The following is a 23,274-nucleotide window of genomic DNA, read 5'->3' on the forward strand; positions in this document are numbered from 1 at the left end:
CCTTGCCCCCCACAGCACCCCATCCACGGCTCCTTTGGCTTCCCCATCCTCTACTCCCCTTCTCACTCTTCCACCCACATCCATTAGCAAATTCTGCTGCTTCCAACTCTGAAACGCATTCATGATCCAACCTCCGCTGTTCCCAGCCATCCACCTGACCCAGGTCTTTAATCAGATGTTGCCTTCTCAGGGGCCTCCCCTGACCGCCCTACTCACAACACACCCTCCCAATTCCCTAGCACTACCCTCTTGCCTGCTTTTTTTTTGGCCTAGAGCATTTGTCACCATCCAACATACACATATTTTGTTCACTGTCTGCCAGCCCCTCAGGGAACACAGACCCCATGGGCAGGGTGTGTCTCTGGTGTCCACTAGCCGCTGGCAGCATCACCATCTAAGCAGCGTGCCCACGGCACCTGCTTTGAGGATGCTGTCTCTGCCTGCATTGCTCTCTCCCGTCTTCTCTCAGAGGCAACGCCCACATTCCAGCATTGTGTCCTCAGGGAAACAGCCCTGACCCCTCGGTCCAGGTCAGCCCCCAGCTCTGCTCTCCCAGCACGCTGCACGTCCCTTTGCACCAGAGAGCGGTGTGGAGTTACAGAAATAATGTACCGCAGGTGTTTAACCTCTCTCTACCCTCCCAGGATGCAGACTCAACGGAGGCAGGGAGCAGGCCCGCCTTGGTTCCCTCGGACCTAACATCACCACTCTGAGCTCAGAGGGCCCCCAATAAGTGAAGGAGTGGACGCGTGCTGCCTTCGGGCACTCACGGTGCAGCCAACACAGGAAGCTCTGTGCCCAAGAACATGCAAGGGTGTCCCAAGGGCTCAGCCAGATGATGGAGAGCTCAAGGTGGGGGGGGGGCGGGGAGGGCAAAGCGGGGCGTGGCCAGCTCCAGCAGGTAAAGGTGCGGTCAGAAAAGGTTTCACTTGGCTCGAAGTGAGTCTGGAAGAGGGAGTCGGTGTGGCCAGATACAAGAGGGTGGGGGAAGGGGCAGGCAGGGCCTTCGCGGGCAAAGATGGGGAAGGCAGGACAGCAGCCTGGGCAGAGGGGAGGGCACCTGGATCTGCCTGGGAGCACTGTCCCATTTCAGAGGGAAGGACATTGAAGCTCAGAGAGGTTGAATAATTCTCCAAGGTCACACAGCTGGACGAGTGCAGAAGCAGGGTTGAAACCCAAGTCTGCCTGCATTTTTCTCTCTTCCTGAAGCTGTCTGTTTTAGAAATATCACATCTGGAATGCTCAGCAATGTTTGCTGGTTCCTTCCCCTAATATAGCTGCACATTCAAAGTCCTCATGCGGTCGCTATGGACTGACCTAAATCGCCTCACCAGGACAGGCTCTCCCCATGGGATCTCTACCTTAAGCCAGATCCAGGTGGACCCAGTTCCACAGGCTTTTATAACACGCTTCATGCAGAGCCATGAAGACCTGTCAGTGTCTGGCTGCATCTGCTCTGAAAGTCGCTCTCCTTTTCTGAAAGGTTAATTGTGCCAAAAGGTTTCCAAAGATGTGGCGCTTCCCTACTTACGGAGCTCTGTAAGTCAAGAAAGCTGGCCCCTCAGATTCACGATGATTGGATTTTTTAGAGATAAGTCTTTAGAATGTAGATAAACGAAGTCATGGAATCTGTACCTGAAAACTGTTTAACGTGGTCGGAACTGTCCCAGTATCTCGGGTGAACTCTTCCCCGTGATGGCATGAGGGGTCTAGACATGTCAAGAGTGCAAATTACTTCTGTGTCTTACTGTGCCAGACACTGGGCCATCCAACCAAGAAGGTCGCTGGCTAAGCAACTCATGCAAGAAGAAAGCATGTGGATCTCTGGGGCTTTTGTTTTCTGTTTACTAGCCTGTATCTAGAAGCATCCTTCCCAAATATAGCACAATTTCTGTTAATCATCACCCAACTTAAACCACGGTACTCATGCCAGACTTTGATGTTCTCAATGGTGCAGACTGTCTTTGAGATGTGTCCGTGCATTTTTAGAAAGCAGCATTCAAAAGTAAGTGCTTGATTTTTTTGCAGGGGGTGGGGGGTGGGGGGTGCTGTCTGTGACGGGAATGGTGAAGCTTTCTTAGTGGGCAATTAGAATCAAATTCTCTGTTATGAATGCCAGATATGCCGGCATGTCATTAATTTATACCTATAATTAGAGTAAAATTTTGCTCATTTAGATGGAATGAAAAATCTTTATTACTAAAATCTTTATTACTAAAAATCTTTATTACCAACCTTTATTAGTTGGCCCCATAGAATAATAAATGCAACTGTACTAATTTTAAAGGCTTCTATCCATTTGTAGTGATGGAAAGAAGTATTGATATTTGCACATAGAGAGCTCACTTGGCTTGGAGGCTCTGTGGGACGGAATTGTTTGGAAATAGGGCATTGTTTTTGCTTAGCAGAAATGATCATAATGCCTAAAAAAGGTGATATTTTAGGAAAGTGAAATCTGATGTTCATATTACTAATATCTTTAACAAATTCATTCTTTAGGGCAGTGAGTTCAGAGGCCTAAGTAGGGATGGAGGGTGAACGTGATGATCACCCCTCCCTGTGAATACTTCCAGTCCTTACCCTAAAACTCTGACAATGTGAGACTTGAGTTTGGAGTGGCCCAGCTCTGGAGGGGAAGGAATGACATTTCCACACGGGGAGCTGTAGGGACCCCCTGGGCTGGGCCTGAGCAGAGCCAGGAGGAAGAGGGGAGGCGGGGTTGCTTTTGTGAGTATTTTGGAGTTCCCTTCTCATCTGAACTATTCTCTGGGAATGGATGGGGCATCAATTCACCTGAGAACTGAAGAGGGATGGTAGCAGTGCATTTTCTGGGAAGAAGGGAAATCTGCTTCTGGGACTGGATCAGTGGTGCTCTGTTATCGGCTGTTCAGCCCCTGGCCTGCTGGGATGGGGGTGGGAACGTGGACACCGTCCACTCACCGGGACATGCTGAGCACCTGCTCTGTGCCAGGCTCCGTTTCAGTGCTGGGGGCACAGTGAGGACCAAGCAGCCAGGGCTCCGCTCCCCAGTGCGGACGTTCAGTGAGATTATCGGCTGATGCCAGTGACCAAGGCAGGCCCCTGGAACGCCGTCCTGCTGGGAGGTGCTCTTGCCCTAGGAAAGCCACGAAGGGCCAAAGAGGCCAGGGCAGCAGGTTGCTAGAGCTTTGAGCTAAAAAGAGCCCAGCTCAGTCCTTGGGGAAGAGACCACAGAGAAACTCTTGTGAGGGATCTGTGATGGGCAAGAGGCCCTCAGAGAGGGTGGCCTGTGTCCAGCCTGTGGACAGTGGAGAGGCCCACTGGGGGTGGGCGTGTCACCAGCGTGCTTGGGGCGGTAGCTCCAGAGCATCCAGAAACGCCGGCAGCAGAACCAGGGAGAGGCCGGGAGCCGCGAGGTGGTGGGAGCGTCAGAGCAGCCTACCGGCTCTACATCCGCCCTTAGCCCCGCACTCCCAGCTCAGATGTGGGGAGACACTGGCCCCCTCTTAGGATCACTTAAGCCCAGGAATGATCTGGGGAAGGAGGAAGAAGGACAGTGGTAGCTGGAGCCGAGTTTAATTTGATTTTAAAAATAGAAGTGATATCATTTGCACCCTGATTGAAATGGCGCGATCCATCCCTGTTACATAAACAGAAAGCTCCGTGAGTCTCCAGTAAGATTTAAAACTAAGTAACAACAAAAAACGTTCAAGTATTTAAGAAACTAGAGAACAGCCTTAAACTCTGTGCGCATCGCTTAGGAGGCGAAAGGAAATGCGCTTCTTACTTGCTCATCCGTCAGAACTTGGGCGTGGCGAGCACAAATGGACCGGAACTCGTCCCTGGAGACGGTATTGGTCCGCATGGTGTCGAAGTTCTCAAACTCCTGGGCGATCGTGTTGTAGTGGAAGGTCACAGCTTTGTGGAGCCGGGCCAGGACCTCTTGGTTTGCCATTTTCTTGGGAGATATGGGCGGTGGGCCTTTGGGCATCTTCTCAGCCCACTCAGCAGCAGCCTGGGCAAAACAGAATGGAAAATTGATCCATTTAACAAACGAAGAATCATCTTGGCTCCGCGTGCCTCAGCCAGGGCAGGTCCAGCTTAGTGAGGAAGATGAAGAGGCAGGAGACAGTGTGACCCAGAGGCCCGACTGCAGGGGCAGATTTGGCGGAAGGGGAAGCCTGGGCTGACCTGCCACGGAGGAGAAGCAGAGCATGTCGGCCCCCGTGGGGCAGGGCAAGGGGCCGGGCCAGGCCTGGGGAGGGCGCACCTCTTCCCCTCGTCCCTTCACTCGTTCAGCCTGTCCTCTGGTTTGTGTAACAAGCACGCGGTGAGTGTCTGCTCTGAGCGGTAAGGGAATCAACAGGGATGTGGATCCAGACTGCTTTCATTTTCCGAACCTCAGTTTGATTAATTTACACTGCCAGCAGTTAGAATGTGAAAGGCGGTTTTGGATGGCTGCTACCGCATTGTGCTGCAGCACCGCTGTCGGCTAAGTGTCCCTTTGGGTCTGAAACTTTGAGACCCGCAGGGATTTGATCCTGATGAGCGCAGGTTCCTGCAGTTGGAGGCTGTGGGGACAACGGAGCCGCCCGCTGGCCTGGAGCCCGTTCAGCACCCCTCGTAGGGCAAGGACAGCCGGGTGTTGGGAGGTGCTTTCAGGGCCTGGGGGCGCTGTCCAGGGTGCTGAGAATCCCCGAGGAGGGACAGGCCCTGTCTGCACCCCAGGACAGCTTTCTGGGGGGAGGGGTGAGCCACGAGGAAAGAGGAGCAGAGGAAGGATCTTTTTACTGGATGTTTAGGCTGATGTGCTGGCAAAGGGCTCGTGGCCAGGTGAGCTGGAGGGGCCTTCAGCCCACGTTCAGCATCTCAGTGTGCATCGGCTGACGATCCGTGTGGTGGACAGACCACAGGAAGAGCAGGGAAGTTCCTTAGTGACCATCGGCAGCCCTGGAAGTGACAAGGGCCTCTGTCTATCCTGGGCACTAAGGAGACTGGAGCTGGAAGGGCGGAGCCGGGGTGGGGGGCGGCTGAGTCCCCAGCCTCCTGCGAGGGCAGTGAACAGGGCCAGGGCTGCAGCCCTGATGTGCCTCTACTTGCTGCAATTAGGAAAAGGCCCTGAAGCTACACCTGTGGTCACTGCATCAGCAGGTCGGCTCCTGGAGTATGAGGACGGGATGGAGCCCCGGGGTGGGAGGGGAGACCGGGCTCCGTGAGAACCCAGGGGTAACGGAGGCATGCATGCTGCCCCTGTACCAGAGTGGATTCTCAGATACACTGGGTTTCTCCACATCAAAACCCTTCATGACTGTTAGCTAGGATAACAGTTCTTTCAAAGCACCAGCACTTTATCAGATGATCAATCTAATCCCCCCAGCCTGTATTAAAACTTGGTCATGATTCACGTTCAGCAATTCCATAGCAATATAGGTATTATATGCTACTAGCCTTCAGGACAGAGTATAACGTTACTTTATGAAATTGTATCAAACACAAGATGCCGCTGGGAATATCCCCCAAAACGTGAACATACACACACTCAGACCACAGCCCACCACATCCTTGACCACCCAAAGGTTAACAGAGGCTTTTAAACGTGTCCATTTGGAGCCATCTGTAAAGCGAATGAACGCCTTTCTTTTTTCATTCTAGAAAAAAAGTGATATTACAGACACATCTTATGCTTGTTCAAACAGTTGAAAATGTACCCCCTGTATCTAGGTAGGAGGGCCTTTCCCTAAACATCGCAAGGGGTGTTGGTGCTCAGAGAGTACAGGGACCTTTTCTGGATGGAGACTCAGGCTCGAAGTCCATCCTTACACTTGTCACACCTTTGGGGCCTGAGGAGGACGCACCCCAGGTGAACATAACTGGAAGAAGCACAGGTGGTCGTGTCCTGCAGGGGAAGGCGGGTCCCCGGTCTGAGGCCAGACTCTGCCTCTAACCGGCTATGTGACCCCGCAAGCCACTTAACCATGCTTCCCTCAGTTTCCTTATCTTTCCAGGAGGAATCAAGGCTCCCCTGAGACGGTGTGTGTGACTGCTCTTTGAAAGCGTTAACACACAAAACGAATCGGAAACACTACTATTTTAACAACAGATATGGAAGAATTCTAACAAAGTAGGATGGGCAACCTTAAGTTAATATGCTTTAAACTCTGGAGGAAATTGAATCATTTTCGAGCAAAATATAGATTACTAAATTTAACTTAAGTAATAGGAAAGCCTGAATAGACAGGTAACCACCAAAGAAATTTAAAAAGCTCTTAAAAGATCTACCATCTATCAGTAAAAAGGTGTCAAGCCTAGATAATTTTTACATTAGTCAAATTATTCCAGATATATATAGTATTCCAGTTCATTTTATGTTACCCTAATACAAAAGTGTGATAAAGAAAACACTTGGAAAGAAAAATATAAGCCAATCCAGTTTATGGATATAAATGCAAATACATCAAAAAAAGAAAACATTAGGAATATTTAGTGCCATATTTTAAAAGGGCCTACCAAGATCAATTAGGGTTTATTCCAAGAATAAGAATCCGTCAAGAATTAGCAAAACTTCAATTCCTTATATTAGCAAAGGTCACATATCAACAGATGGCAAAATGGCATTTAACAAAATTCGGCAGTCGCTCCTGACTAAATGGTATAGAATAGAACAGGACATATAAACTACATGGAAATAAAATGAACATCCTAAACACGAGAATATTAACAGACTATCTGCAAATATGTTACATGGGTGACACACCGAAGCACTTCCATTAAAGTCAGAAACGAGACAGGCACGCTCACTGTCAGTTCTGCTAGTCACATTTTTAGAGGTTCCAGCTTTTGAAATAAGACAAGATGAAATAAACAGTATAAATGTTGAAAAACAAGGTTTATCATGATTCAGGATATGATTTTACAACTAGAAAATCTCAAGACAATGAGGAAAGTGGCTGGATTCAAGTAAAAAATACCAAAAAAAACAATACTTCTTTTTTAAACAGTAAATATAACTAGTTAGAAATTGCATTGTGAAAAAAATCCACATTCACATTAATGACAAAGCTACGGAATACCTTGGGATAGATTACATCTGAAAGGCATAAGACCTATACAAAGAAAGCCATACACATTCTACTGAAGGTTATTAAAGCAAGACTGGAATGAAAAGAGACACATACTATGTTCCTGGATGTGAAGACTCTACTTCCAAAGGTAAAACCTTTCTCAAATTATAAATCAATAAAACTCTAGTAAAAATCTCAATGGCTTGGGATTGACATATACACACTAATATGCATAAAATGGATAACTAATGAGAACCTGCTGTATAAAAAAATAAAGAAAAATTTTAAAAAAAGAAAAAATATCTCAATGGATATTTGGGGGACTCATTAGACATAGATATTAAAGTTGGTAAAGAAAAAGAAATATGTGAGATTTGCCATGAAATTTTTGGAAACGGCTAGTAATGATGTTTTTGAGCCACCAGATATAAAAACACCATAAACTTGATATAATCAGAATAATAGAATCAGAAGAGCTAGGCCCAGAATATACAAATAAATCAGTGGACACAGCTGGCTGACTCCAAGATAACCTTGGGGGAGAGAGGCCCTCCCAAGCGAAACAGAACATCCGAGTTTCACAAAGGAAAATTCTTTCTTCTTTCTTGAGTCATCAGCTTCAAAACACAGTCCTTCTGAGGTCCCCAGCTCAGCAAATGGAAATGGTCCCAGTGGCTCAGAATAGAGTCCTCTGTGACGGATCTTTCTATCACTCATACCCAAACCACCCGCAAATCCCAGGGGCTCTGCTCCCAGTGCATACCTGGAAGCTGACCGCTCTACCCTCACCCCCTGGTCCAGGCTGCCATCATCTTGCACAGATTATTGCATCAGCCTCCCTGTTTCCACCCTCAGTCTTTTAAAGTACACACACACGTGTCAGCACTTGTTCTCTGGATGGAGGGGTAAGGGAGGGCAGAGCCATAATCAAAAAGCCATAGTCATTTTCCCCTGAGGACGATCTCTTTAAAGTGCAAATCAGGTCAGGCACAACTCTCAAACCGCTTCCCATGTTGCTCAGAGTAACAGGCAGGGTGTCACAATGGCTTGCCCTCGACTCCCTCTGACCTCACTCTGTGAGAGCCTCCTGCTGTGCTTCCTTCACAGCAACCTCCTTCCTGCCTCAGGGCCTTTGCACTTGCTCTTCTCGCCCTTCTCTCAGGGTTTTTATCACGTTCCCGAGCCGAACTCCAGATTCTCTCTCGCGTTCCCTGCTCATTTCCATCCCACGTATGACTCTCTGATCCACCTCATATTTACCCTAATTGTCTTTCTCATCCCGACAGAAAATAAACTTCAAGGCAAGTCTAGTCTTTTGTGCACTGCTGAATTCCTGAGTGCTTAGAAGAACCTGGCACACAGCGGGACCTTGCTATTTGTTCAAAGAAAGAGTGGATAAACAGTGTCTCCACACAGCCAATCAAATGAATGATTGCTCTGGGCAGCCACCCTGGGTCTCCTGTTAGAAAACTCTGACCTGGGGGCTTCCCTGGTGGCGTGGTGGTTAAGAGTCCGCCTGCCGATGCAGGGGACACGGGTTCGATGCAGGGGACACGGGTTCGTGCCCCAGTCCGGGAGGATCCTACATGCCGCGGAGCGGCTGGGCCCGTGAGCCATGGCCGCTGAGCCTGCGCATCCGGAGCCTGTGCTCCGCAACGGGAGAGGCCACAACAGTGAGAGGCTCGCGTACCGCAAAAAAACAAAAAACAAAAAACAAAAAACTCTGACCTGGTCATGCTGCAAAAAAAATGGAAAAGAAAATAAGATTCCACTTTTTTCTTCTAAGAAATGCAAATTTCTTGATTGACAATATCAGTGCTGGAAAAGGGGGAATAAGGTATCTGGAGACATAAAAGTGCCTATCCTTTGACTTGGTACCTACCCTTTGAAGACTTTCCTTGAGGAAATAAACATGGAATTATCATTACAGTATTATTTACGGAATTCACAAAATTAAAAAAAAATTAGCAACACTTTAGATGTCTAAAGTAGGAGAATGGTTAAATAAAACACGGTATTTCTAGAAGATGGATGAAAGTGCAGCTATTTAGAATGTTTCAAGAAATAGTTTAACAATATGGTAAAATGTCTGCAGTGCACTAAGTGGAAAGGGGCCACAAAAGGGTCCAAATGATCACACGAGCACACACACATGCACACACGTGTATATATACACACCCCAGTACTAACGCTTGTTCTCTGGATGAGGAATAAGCGAGGGCAGAGCCAGGCAGAGGACTGGGTGGGGCTCCCAAGCCGGGAGTCTTGCCTGCCCCACGGGTCGCGGTCCTGAGGCTGCGGGGCCGGGATAGCCTGCTTGCGAGCCACGTGGAGGAACGGCTGGTCGGGGAGCCCTGCTCGGTGTGACTGCCCTGGATGTGAATCTGCCCGCTCTCCACCTGTGCAGGGATCAGAGTGACACCCGGGTCACACTGAATCCCAGAGCCCTGGGGGGAGGGCGAGCATCTCTGCCGGGCGTGTGATACACGCACACGCGATGCACTTACAGAGGATGAACACTCAACGCACGCCCGAGATGACTGTATTGAGCCATCCACAGACACCCCTGGAATGTCTGCTGTGTGCCAGGCTCCTCGTTAGATGCTGGGGAGACAGAGGTAACCAATAATCCTTAAGTAGTCTTGCCTGGGTGGGGTCTGGGGGGGAAGAGAGATGAGGGCCAGTCTCACAGGTGAGCAGAGATTATAACGGGTCATGTGCTCTTGACACAACTGATGGAAACAGCCTCCAGAAGAGGAAACCACTGAGCCAGGAGGTGAAGGAGGTACAGGTGCAAATCCTTGAAAACTGGCACCCGGGGTGCTATTATCCTTACTCGACAAGCTGGCGGGAAGTTCAGGAGAGCAGCGCCGGCTTCCGGCACCACCAGCGCTTTCCTCAACATCCCCAAAGCCACAGCCAGAGGCCAGGCTGTGGACACCGAGAGGGAGGGGACTATGTTTGTCACAAAGGTGGTCTCGCTGCCAGTTAGAGATATTCTTTTGCCGCTTGCAAAGATAATTATTGCATGTTCACTGTAGAAAACTACAAACAGGGCACAAATTGAAAACAAAGATCACTCATTACCCCGCCCCCCGCAGCACCACGGCCATCGTCTTTGTGCACAACGGACCAGCCCTTGACCAGAAGGTCCCCAGGCCCCAGGGGACGCAGCCACGCTGCTCCCCACCCCGTGCCACCCGGAGAAGCCTCTGGCCTCTGGAGGGTAGGGCCTCCTGGCTCTCCCATCAAGGGCAGTTGGGCTCGAGGCTGTTAGGCGCCCACATTCTGGTTCCCATCCTGCTCTCTGCAGAGCCGCTCAGCCACCACCGCCAGCCTAGCTCTGAGTGACTGGAGACGCCAGGGAAGAACAGATGGCTCCTGGTCTGGCGCTTTTGTGTCCCCAGCACTTCTCACGTGATCGTTATATCTGAATGGGGAAAAATAGTGCTTTTTCTATAACTAGAAGAAATGTTTCTCCTAATCAGAAAAGACACCACTATCTTCAGATGCAAATGTCACTTTCCAAAACTAACTACGCTTTACATAAAAGGTCCCCTCAGGATAGGAATCACAGCTGCAAGACGGAGAGGCGCCCACTTCCGTCCCCACTATTCTTTGGAGCAGGAGACGCTGGGCCTGCGTCCTCAGCGCTCCTCCCCGCAGCCCCCCATCTGACAACTGCGCACACCGGTGACTTTTCAAATGAAAAAAGAAAAAAACAAAGTAGACTCTTATGCACTACGGGTCTGACCCAGTTAGAGAATGATTTACATGTTTTGAAGGTATCTTCTCTCATTTATTCAAGGGTATTCATGGAACCTTGTTTTACTAGACAATTGTCCCTCTTGATGTCACAGAGAAGTATGGGTCGCCTGTCCCCAAAGGAAGATTCCTGGTCCCCTTTGTGACGACACGACAGTGTTGGTGAAATACATAAAAGAAATAATGTCCCAACATATGGAGCACACAGTCATCAAAGAGCTGACTAATAACACCTCAATTTTATGGAGTTTTTCTCAGGCTCAAACGTAGCCACGTATGTCATTTAGTAAAAAGCAAGCTTTACAGTGTAATCCAGGGGTTCTGAATCCTGCCATTGCTTGGACCCACCCAAGAGGCCGCCCCAACCAGTGGGGGGTCAGAGGGAAGAAGCCCGCGTGGGAGGGGCCCGGGGTGAGTTCTGTGCAGAACTCACCCCGAGCCCACCCCTTCTGCCCCAGCTCAGGGCTCCTCGCGCCCCACATCCCAGTGTCTCTGAGGTCGCCTTCCGCCCAGACTGGGCTGTCTCCCAGCGCGCACTGTGCCGGCTGATGAACTGGGGAAGCCCTGCAGGCACAGAGCTGGGACCCCCAGCCTGTGTCCCGTCCTCCTGGCGGCTCAGGCCAGATCCACCACCATTCCGCGCCTGACACCAAACGTGAAGAAGGGGCAGACCCACGCGGCCTCGAGAGCACAGCCAGGGAGCAGCAACCCAAGTTCCGCCTGACTGGGACCCAGCAGAAGCCGACCAGGGGCCAGACTGGTCAAGTGGAGGGGCCGGGCCTGGAGGGCGAGGACAGCTCGCCGTCAGCTGAGGGCTTTGGGGCTGCTCAGGGCTGAATGGAGCTCAGTTCTGCTCTTTCTTGTGACCTCAGGCAAGACGCACTCCCCTCTGCCTCACTTTCCTCACGAGAATAAAACCCGAACCGTCTCAAAGGTCAGGCCTGGGATCTCGACAAAAAAACCCTCGCAGCGCTTCGCCCAATGCCCGGCAAACATGGGCGGCCGTTCTTGCTGTTCCTGCCGGTTGTTTTAATAGACATCTTTGCCTGAGTCAAGAGGTCGGGCAGAGCTGGGCTGAGTCCTGGTTCCTGGCCCACGCCGGCTCTATGGTGGGTCATCAGAGGGCAGAGGCATGCGGCACCCATTGTTGCCTGCAGGTCAAGCCAGCCTGCTGGGGAGGGAAGCCAGGTCTGAGACGTGGTCACGCACCTCGAGGAGGGCCCTCCGCAGGACCCGGGCTCCTGACCAGCTGCTTCGGGCCCTGCAGGCGGAGCCGGGGCTTAGATTCAGGACGGCTAGGCTAGAGCCCTGCCATCTTCTGGCTGGATCTCAAGCAGTCCCCTCACTTCCCTGGGCCAAGGTTCTCAGTCTGTAAGGTCGTGACAGCCACACCAGTCAGAGGGAGCTGCCCGCAAGAATCATCCCAGGAGACAGGGGACAAACAGGGAGCATCCTGTCCTCTCAGGAAGGCACTGCACTGACCTGTCCCCCACAAAGACGAATTAACCCATCTCTGCTGCAGGGAACTCATATTTGAAAGGGGTTGGGGGATCCCCAAGTAAGAAACTTGTGACCCCAACCCAAAGCTGAGAGAGTGAGCCCAGGGCAAGAACAAGCCAGAGAGGGCAGGGCGCCCCAGGGGTTCACTGATCCTGGAATTCTGTTAGCTCATATTCAGTTTTATTGTACTCTTGTTTCAACAGCTCTGTTACGGGAATGATTCCATAACAGAGCCTTCTAGTGTCCTGTCAATAAGTTACGTCCAGCCACGTTCTTGGCTGACTTATAAAATCAATTTTCCATGAAATCGTATCCTAAGCAACTTCTCTAGGTAACCTGGAGGAGAGAACGTGGTAGGGAAGGGGTGGAGGGGTGGGCTGAGCTGTCAGATGATCTGGTAGGGCTGGAGACAGAGACACGCCGTGTATCTGTTTGCTGGTGGCATGCTGCATTCAAGGCCCATTTCCTCAACTCCCCTGTCTCCACATCCTTTGCCATGGGACTCCGGGGTTCCTCCCACTGAAGAGCTGAGAATATTTCCCTATCCTGTGGCTTTGGATTCAGCCATATGACTGCTTTGGCCAAGGGAACGTTAGCAGGTACAACGTGACCAAAGAATTAAAAAGTGCTTGTGTGATCTGCAAGCCTTCCTGTGTCTGTCGTGCTGCCTCGAGAGGAGCCCACGTGACTTCGCTCTGGTCCAAGGAGCAGAGATATCCCAGTCAGGCCACCAGAGCCGAGCCAGCCCAGATCAGCCAGCCCACAAGCAAAAGCCGAACGAATGCTCACAGTCCTGGAGGCTCCGTGGTTGTCTGTTACATGGCGATAGCTGACCCCTTCAGTTCTGAATTTCTAGTTAGTGAGAAGTAAAAGGTACTGAGCTCAGAGTACAGAGACGAGAAGGTGGCTTTTTGGCTGTCAGTGTTCCTTGACGATGGGCACTTTGCAAAGGGACTTTGTGATACTCCTCCTGTGGGTGTCCAAGGTGGCAGTCACCTGGCTGGGACAACATGGTTTAGCAAGGTCCATTCCAGCTGTCAGATTAGAAACATGTGAGTATATCAGTCTAACTATTATGAAGGTTATAATTAGCTAATCAGACTGCATGATTCTTCTACTAAGTTTTGTTCTGAATACTTAGGGATTCAATTATACAGTTTTTCCCATGATTCCTTACAGGAGGAAAAAAAAACAATCCCAAAACTTCATACAGAATAAGAATACAGCAGGTAGCAAAAACTCCTAATTAGAAATACTCAGTAATGAATTCCTCTACTTCCTTTTAAAGAACAGTATAATTACTTCTAAGAATTGAAAAATTGCTTCATTTGATCAAATATTTTGATTAGCAAAGAAATTAATTGCACTGTATCTTCATTTGTATTTACAGTGAATTAATGAATGCTAAAAATAACAACAGCAGCAAAACTGCCTGTCAAAAAAAAAGATAAAACATTAAAAAAAATCCAGTTGAGAATAAAGTGAAAGCTCTGTGTGCAGACGTGCTGCTACAGACGCCTCCCGCCGGATCAAGGTACCAACTTTTGCGACTCCCAGAGCCCAGCACGCACGAGGCCAAGGGTAGACGCTCGTCTGTCGGGAGGTCTGGAGGTCTTAGTGATCGATGAATTGGCCTCAGCGATCCAGTATGCTGTTTGCAGATTCAAAAGGGTGACACCAGAACTGCAGGCACAACCCCAGTTTCCCGGTGGCGTGACCGCTACCCACACTGGGATCTCTGACCACGGAGGGATTCTTTCTAGGCAATGCATGAAGGCAAATCTGGAGATTCCAGGTTCCTTTTCCTTTGGAAAGGCTACAATCAAGTCAAGCTTCAAGTCAACTGAACCAAAGCTAACTGACACCCAGTCCTGGTGGCCGTCCTTCCCTGTGTCTCCTTCACCCAGGCGCTGGGCTGGGGCATTGCAGAAGTTTCTCTAATCCTCCCATTGCCCTTCGAGGCAGCCATGGTTCTCCCTATTTCTAGACAAAGTAAGTGGGTCAGGACCCGGCCCAGTCCCCAGGCTATTCCCCTGTGAGCTGATGACTTCAGAGCTGTGCTCTCCCATCCTTCCATGATCCCAGCCCCACCACACGCACAAGTACAGAGCCCACCCAAGAGAGGAATATGCGAATTCATCAGCACTGACTGAGGGCCTACCGCGTGCCAGGCTCCATGCCAGGCACGGGCAATAGAGCAGTGAATGGCAGAGACAAACCCCTGCCTTGGAGAAGCTGATGCTTTGAGATGCCCATGGAGGCAAGCACGGGGGAGACCCACCCTAACAGCCCTGCCCCTTGGCCTCCCTCGCAGATCCTCTGCCCCCGGCCTCTCAGCCCACCTGACCCATGCTCTAGCCATGCCCAAAGTACACGTTTCCCATCTTGGGTCTCTGCACATGCTGTCCTTATGCCCGGGAAGCCTGGTCTCCCGGTGTCCAGACACGGTGTAAGCTCATCAGAGAGCTGATTATGCCGTCTCTGCCCCTGACCATGCAGACTTAGGTCCTCCCCCTTCGGCTCTCCGAGCTGACTCCCACCATACAGCTCAACCTTCACAACGGATCCATCCGACACCTCTGCACACACCCCGTGCACAAATCCTTTGGTAGCACGAAACTGCCACAAAATGCTGAGAAGTAAAGGAAACATTTAAGCTACGCCTTCAACCCTTTAATGTTCAAGAAACTCATGGCTGAATTCATGTATGAAACTATGAGATGAATTCTTCCACGCAAATAAATTACACACTGTATAATCACATCATTACTAAATATTATACAATAACCACGCACTCACTGAAGTAGGATAGAATAAAAACTAATAATGTAAACATTTGGTGTTTGCTATGTTCGGTACCATGCAAAGCTCTTTCTGCATTAACTCGCTTCATCCAAATACCAATCCTGTGGAGGGGACACTCGAGACAGCTCCCACTGACAGTAGGAAGCTGAGAGCAGGGGCCTGGCTCTGGTCTGAACTCTAATCCCAGCTCTGGCACTTCTAGCTGTGTGACCGGGAACGGATGCTGTGACCTCTCTGTTCCTCGGTCTCCCGATCCTTAAAAGGGGTCTTAGGAGGGTTAACTGAGTTAATTTAGGTAAAGTGCCTAGAACAGGGCCTGGCTCACAGCACGTGCCCAATGCGTACTAGCCACCGTTTGGATGTTGGTGTCTGACTGTGGGTGATAAGAAGATGACGGTAACTGGCTGGGCAAAATCACTAGGTAGGCCAGGGTCCGGCACACACTGTCACACATGTGCTGAATGTGGGAAGGTAAGATTCTCCCAGTCAAACGGGGCAGCTAAAGCCAGAACGTGAGAGCTCACCTCCAAGCGAGACGTGTAGGTATGTGGTAACAATTAAGAAACTGGTGCTGTCTGCAGCCTGGATTTGCTCTGCAAGGCTTGTTCGGAACAATGACTTCTTGGATTGACTCCTGGCTTCCTGATATGGTCATCACCTTGTAGAATCAACGGTACAGCTCAACTCTGATGTTTAATTGACCCAAACACTGGCAATTGAATTAGACTGCAAATCAGACTGCTGTGGCCCTGGAGGGGGTCTGCGGGCATGGGCTGTGTCACAGTCCGCTTATTTTGAACATGTAGAGAGCCTGTACGTGAATACCCTATACATGAATACCCTATACGTGAATACCCTCATGTATTCCCACTGAGGGGAGGAATCAAGAGAGATCGCCAGCCCAGATTCGAGGGGAGTGCTGGCGAAAGCATCTGGAGAATGCGAGAGTGAGTGACAAATACAAGGTGGGACATCGGAGGAGCTGTACAGCATTCCCTAGAGACGGGCTGAGGCCCGGTCCTGCTGGCGCTGTACAGGGGTCAGGTGGAAGCAAGCCTGGCACGGCCCCCTTTGCTTTTCTGCAAGAGGCGTGGAAACCAGGTGGCCGAGCCCTGTCCTAATTCTGGCAGGGGCCCATCTGGCAGCTGCTAGAGAGGTAGGTGCCCAGTCCCTCGACTGTCCACACCCCTGGAGGCTGGGGAAGACGGGGGGACTTCTACTCCTTCTGACTGGAGGCTCCAGATCAAGACGGGGCCGAGGATGCAAGGGTGCTTCGACGCGCTCAGACTTGGGAGAAGCGTGTTAACCTCACGAGAACGGCGACGCGTCATGCTGGCTGTGGTCAGGTGACTTGAGCAGGTTGGCCCCTAACTGCTTCTCTGGTGTGATGATGTTATTTTCATACAGGGCGGTGGTTGACAATATTCCTTTTCCTTTAGCTCAGGCACAGCGGGCCCAGCAGCCCCTCACCCTGCACTGTCACCAAGGCCACCGCAAGTGTCCAAGCAGCCTGTGTCATCCCTCCCACCCTGCCATATACTCAACCGTCTCCAGGACAGCAGGTAGTAATTATCCCATTGGCAAGTGGAAAGTGAGTGAAATTTAGGGGAAACATTCAAAAATCACCGAAATTGTATCAAGAGGACTTAGCCTTTCTCGCCATCAGAGGCAAGAGTAAATAACAGGAATGACATTTCTTAATAATTTCCTTAATTTATTTCCAATAATCTTCCAGGCTTTTCCTGAAAAGGAAACGTCCCCATTCTTTATAATATTCATTATAAATACATGGACACCATTATGTTTACAATAAAAAGAAAGATAAATCAAAGTAGCACTGTTGGCAACTAATATAAATGTGATGTTCATAAAAGATTACAAACATTTTGATGTGCTTTACGGTCTCTTGTTCAAGTGAAAACTACAATCTTAAGTTCTCTCTTGGAAAAAAATCATCTTCAAGTTACTCAACATCTCACTGGATGACTTTAAAGACAATATACTATAAACACAAGGTAAGGACAGATCTCATTGGCTCTGTGTTAGCTAGAATGGGACAAAATAATTACTCTGCATTGAATAAGGATGCGTTTTGTTAAAAAAATTCCATTATTTCCATGATAATAAAGTAGAAAGATTTTATATGGGTTTCTACCGTGTCTTTTAAAAATTCTATTTCTGCTCTGAGCATTATTTTATATTCACGGAAGACACTGAAATTGTACTTTAAGACTTAAAAGAAATGTTAAAGAGCAATGATTTCTAAAAACAAGTAGTGATACTCCATATAGTTTGCACGTAGCATTTTGAATGTAAAATGTTTTTCCCAGAAGTGAAAAAGAGGTATTTGCTGAGGGCAGACATTCAGATAATGTTTTCACCTCGTTTGTGAGAATCTTATGAAAAAAGTGTTACTGCTGACGTCCAGAGCCTGTCTTGTTTTTTCTTTTTTACTCTTCAACCAAGGCTCTGGTAGCATTTCAGTTTTAATACCTCGTTCCTCTTCTTTTGTGCCACCTGAGCTAGTGTTTCTTGTCCTGACTCGGGTGTGATGCTCCCGGTGGCACCAGGCATGCCCTTTGCTCCTGTCTGCAAAGCCTGACGGAGTCTCGTCGTCCACAGCTCCCCGGGCTCCAGGCCGAGCTCGGTGTCCCGAGAGTGACGTGCAGCCCACGCGCTGAGCCGACGGTGCGCGGTTGATCTGCGCCAGCCCGTGACCCCCACTTTGAGAAACGCTTCAGTGGGGCAGCGGAAAGAGCCAGCAGCCAAAAAGCCAGGGCCGAGCCACACGCCAGGGCCGAGCCACACGCCAGGGCCGAGCCGCACGCCAGGATCTGAAAGTAACGCGGCACCTGTTCTGAAAGCAGCCAAGACGCTTTTCCCCTGCTGTGCGTGATGGACACGCGAGACACAGAGCAATACCAGTTTTGGGGGGCAGACTTAGCGGTGCACCCCGACTGAGAACCGGATCGTGAGCAGGGGTAGAATCGTCATCTTTACTCTCTGTGTGCGTTCCATCTCCTCAAGCCTTACGGGACTCCTTAGCTACCTTTCCAGCTGTCCCTGTTCCAAGAACGGATTCGGTTTGGCTGGCGATTATTCACAGCGAACTTCCTTTGCGAGAAGAGGTCCCGACTGCCTTAATTCCATTTTGGTAATCTCCTTTTAATTACTTGCCGCCATGCCTCCCCTAGAGGAAGGGATGGCTGATGTATTTAATGAGCTCGAGGAGGATGCATTAACTCTTCCTATTGTTTGTGACTTCTTTTCCTTCTATTAAGAACATCAGCTCAGGACTAAACTTCCGAAACCATCACTATGTACACGGTCACGGCTCTCACACAGCCACTTTGCCATCTCAGCCCCCCTTGAGGAAGCTGACCCAGGTCCCTGCTCAGAAGTCTTAAGGAGTGTCCTGCCGCTCAGAGAAAGGGACCTGAACTCCGGAGCGAGGGACGCAGGGCCCCGGTGGTCGGCCCCTGCTGCCCTCCTCCCTCTTCAAAAAAACGGGGCAAAAGAAACCCCCAATGCACCCTGAACAGTATGGTCGCCCCACACTGAGGCTTCACACCCCACATCCTTTCAAGCTGGAAGTCCCAACCTCAACTTGTCCTTCCGGTAAAGGCACCTCTGCTCAAGCACTGGCTTCTCAGCAGGACTTCCCACCCCCAGGCCGGTGTGGGGCTGATGCCACTTAGTCCCAAGCACCCACTGCACATGGACAGCGAAAGCGGGGGGTGAGGGCAAACAGTGGGCCAGTCTGTGCCACCTCTGAGTCCCCGCTGCCCCGCCAGCCTCCATGTCCCTTCCTGTCTCGAAACACATCTCCCACCGTCATTCACGTTGCAATTAATCCTAGAACCTCCTCGCAAGGATGTTCAGCAAAGTGCTTCCAGAGGCAAAGGGGACTTTGCAAAGAAATCAGGTAGGACGAATGTCAGGGGAAGCGTGTGGCAAAGTTGGAAGCTTTGGAGACGTTCGCCCCTGGTTCTGGGAACTCAAGGGTCAGCAGAGATGCTCAGAGTGACCGTGAGTGAGGACGAGCCGCGTCCTCTGCCTGCAGGCTGCGTGACCTCTGCACACAGCCCGTCAAGATTCAGCGTGGCCAGTGGAGTCCTCCAGTGGGAGCCGCTGGAAGGGTTTGGGCACGTACTTATAGGTGCTCGGCAAGGACACTCTACAGTAATTAGAACTCGGAACACTGGAAGTCGCTTCAAGACCAACGACGCGGCATCGGCAAAGCCAATGAAGCTGATTGCTGACCCAGGACACCTGTCTTCCCGCTCCCTTCCCCATTCAAAGGCCCAAAGCCTGGGCCACTCCTGACTCATTCTCTTACCTTCCCCTTTCCAAAAATATCCAGAAGCAGCCACGCCAGCAGCATCCCTCCCCAGGGTGCGCCCGCCTCCCTACTGGCCCTGGGCACCCCCGGGCACCCTCCCCGAGCCTTCCCCACCCGGTGTCCACCGTGACTTCTCTAAAATGTTAGTTGGTCATGGTCACGACGCTCCTCTCCCCACACCTTCCCTGGGTCTCCATGTTATTCAGAGTCGAAGTGAGCTACAGGGCCGCCCCCCTCATCCGTCCCTCCCGCCCACCCAGGCAGCCACACCTCAAGCCCTGAGGGCTCCCTCCTGCTGGGTCTCTGCAGGGTTGTGCTCTGACAGCCCCTCCCTAGAGGTCATTGAGTCCCTCCCTGCCATCCGCTGGGTCTCAGCTCAGATGTCCGCTTCTTACCGGGCTACCCTTCTGTCCAGGTTTATTTTATCCCACAGCACATACTGGCTTCTGACATCTGGTACATATTCTCATTTCTCGTTCGTCTCCCTCGCTAGAACGCAGGCCCCTGGCTGACCTGAGGACCCGCTCAGTGCTGGGTACACAGCGGGCGCACAGAAAATGCTGGCTGATGGACAGAGTGACTGGGATGGTACCCATCCACCCCACTTTGTCTCTAAAGCAAAGTGATTTGCGTTAGTGACAAATCACTGACGTGGAAATGCCCGCGATATCACAGGAAGTGAAAAGGCAGCTCCAGAGGGACATGCAGGGGTCCCAGAGGAGGAGCTGGGCAGCTGGGGTGGGAAAGCCGAGCCCTCTCTCCTATCTGGGGGTGGTTAGGGAATGGAGGGTAGGGGAGGTGCTGAGAGACAGGAAGGTGCAGCTGGAGAAACAACAGGGGGTACAGTGGCTGCATTTGGGAAGCAGGACTGCGGTGAACAGTTGATCAAGTGATCTCTGCTTTTAAATCTTTTGCAACAATTCAATTTTATTTCTATATGGGCATATATTACTTTGATACAAATAATAAACGTTTGTTTAAAAAAGAGTCTTGGGACTTCCCTGGTGGTGCAGGGGTTAAGAATCCACCTGCCAGTGCAGGGGACATGGGGTCGATTCCTGGTCGGGGAAGATCCCACAGGCTACGCAGCAATTAAACCCGTGCGCCACAACTACTGAGCCTGCGTGCCGCCAGTAGAGCCTGCAAGTAGCTCACAACTACTGAGCCCGCGCGCCTAGAGCCCGCGCTCCGCGACGAAGAGTAGCCCCCATTCACCACAACTAGAGAAAGCCCGCGCACAGCAACGAAGACCCAACGCAGCCAAAACATAAATAAATTAATTAAAATTAATAAAAAATAATAAAATAAAATTTTAAAGTTCAAAGAAAAATAAATTTAAAAATATTAAAGAGTCTTTTAAGAGTTGCGAGAATCCCCAACCACCCCCTAATTCAGCAGCATATACTCTCTGTCCTTGACCTCACCCCCAAAGGATATCTGTATAAAAAAGAGGATTAGAGATAAATATACCAACATGTTAACAGTGTTTGTCCCTAGGGCTGACTTTAATTCTCTCCTTCAAAATGACTGGTATATTCCAAATCATGTAAAATGGACACAGATTACTTCTACAAATACTAGCTTAAACCATATGAAATTGTCAATATTCAATCATTTAGGACTCTAAAAATGGTGATTTCATATGATTCAACCTACTAGAAAAAATTATTTTTTAAAAATGGGGCTGCTTTCAAGATCAATAAAAGTATTCCTATCCTTTGAGCCCAGTTATTTTATTTCTTGGATTCTTTCTTTAGGAAGAAGGTCCAAAATGTGTACATAGACTTGCATACAAAGTGTTCATGGCCCAGCAAATTACAGTGGTGAAAGCTGGAAAAAAACCAAAATGCTTAAAAATAAGGAGTTAATGGAACGTTATGCACACATTTTAACTCATGTTTGGAAGAACTTTAAGTGACTTGGTGGAATTTAATGTTAAAGGAAAAACAGCAAGATACATGATTATATCTAAAATGTTATCTCCACTATGTAAAAACACGCATTACATCTGTACACTCACGTTCACGGCGGCATTATTCACAGTACCGTAGCTAAAACGTGGAAGCAACCCAAGTGTTCACTGGATAGGATAGAAATAGATGTATCCATAGATCAATGGATACACAAAACATGGTCTATCCATACAGTGGAGTATTATGAGACTTAAAAAGGAAGGAAGTTCTGACCGTGCTACAAGAGGATAAACCCTGAAGACATTACGCTCAGTAAAATAAGCCAGACGCAAAAGGACAAGTACCGCAGGTTTCACTCGTCTGAGGCACCTGGAGTCGTCAAATTCCTAGAGAAAGTAGAACGGGGGGTGCCAGGGGCTGGGGAGTTAGTGTTTAATGGGGACAGGGTTTCAGTTTTGCAAGACGAAGAGAGTTCTGCAGGTGGAGGGTGGTGATGATTACACAGCAACGTGAATGGACTTCATGCCACTGAGCTGTGCATTAACTTAAAAAGGGTTAAGATGGCAAACTTTATGGTTTGGGGGTAAATGCATTAAAAATAGACGAAGAAGCTCTCCGAGGCAGCGTGGCCCTTGGGAAGAAGACAGCTCTGAAGCTGAACTGCCTGGCGTCCACTCCAGCTGCAGAGGCGGGTACCTGACTTTGGGACCCACGTGTTCCACCTGTATCCCCTCCCTCATCCGGGCAGCAAACCAGGTGAGCAAATGCCAGGGGGAGGGCCCAGAGCTCAGCAGGTCTCACTAAACCGTATGGAGGTTGTTCCTGTCATCACACCATCATCACACCATCATCACAGGGTTAAACGACTATCTTCTTTTTTTTACACTTTCCTGTATTTACCAAATTTTTCACAATATGTATTTCTTTTAAAATCAGAAAAAAAGTATAATTCACATAAAAATAGTGACAGTTCCCACAGACAAAGAGAAAAGACAAGTCACAGACCAGGAGAAGACACTTGCAACGCCCATACCAACACAGGAGTGGAATCCTTTCAGGCAGTTCTCAGACGAGGGAGCCTGGATGGCTGATAACATTTGAAAGCCTTGGCAGAAATGAAACTCCCGATAACACCAAGGGCTCCGGGATGCGGCGCGTCAGCAGCCCTCCCACGTGGCTGGCGGGAGCGTGCGCTGACTGACAGGTGCAGCCACCGTGGCGGTGTCTGTGGGGTTCAACTTGTGCCCCCGCCCCCTCCGGCAGCCGTTCCACGCAGAGTGACCCCGAGTGTGCGAAAGACACAGTCACAGAAGAAAACCGCAAACCGCCTGTATGCCATTAGCAGGACGACGACTGAACGGAGTTTGTTCATTCAATAGAATATATTCATTTATCATTTAATTGGCTAATTTTATGGCAGCTTGAGCGAGTGAACTAAAGCCAATGTAGTAACATGGACCAATCTTAAATTCATGATATTAAGCGAGAAAAACACAAGCGCCGAAGACAGAATTTGATACAATGTCATATACATAAAGTTTTGAAACAGGCAACAAAATAGTATATTTTGTTAGGAAACGTCCATCTAAATGGCAGAGATGAAAATGCTCACACGCCCCAGAGGAGACGGCACAGCCTTCAGAGACCTGGAGTCGGGAGCCAGGCTTCTGGGGCCACAAACCAGCTCTACTGCCCACCTTCGGGGTGACTGTGCGCAATGACTTGTGTGTGCCCCAGTCCTCGTCTATAAGATGGGATATTACTAGCATGTGCCTCGTAGTGATAGCAAAAGAATTAGGCCAGTTAATATCTATAGAGGACTAAGAATGGTGCCTTGCCCTCAGGAAGCACTATATTGAGTTTGCTGCTCTTATTATTACTACAATGAGTCTCAGACCTTAAAAACGCT

The 23,274-nt window shown here is 49.7% G+C and overlaps 1 protein-coding gene across 1 annotated transcript in view; it reads right to left on the bottom strand.

The window, feature by feature from the left end:
• Positions 1–23,274, bottom strand: part of EFCAB6 (EF-hand calcium binding domain 6) — a gene marked incomplete at its 3' end in the record, with an annotated part of 172,103 nt that overhangs the window by 14,480 nt on the left and 134,349 nt on the right. Inside the window, 1 exon segment of the mRNA XM_082850474.1 lies at positions 3,767–3,994. Coding sequence (XP_082706600.1) covers positions 3,767–3,994 — 228 coding nt within the window.

This window comes from Leucopleurus acutus, assembly GCF_964270905.1.
Source record: "Leucopleurus acutus genome assembly, chromosome: 11".
In the NCBI taxonomy this organism is placed as follows: Eukaryota; Metazoa; Chordata; class Mammalia; order Artiodactyla; family Delphinidae; genus Leucopleurus; species Leucopleurus acutus.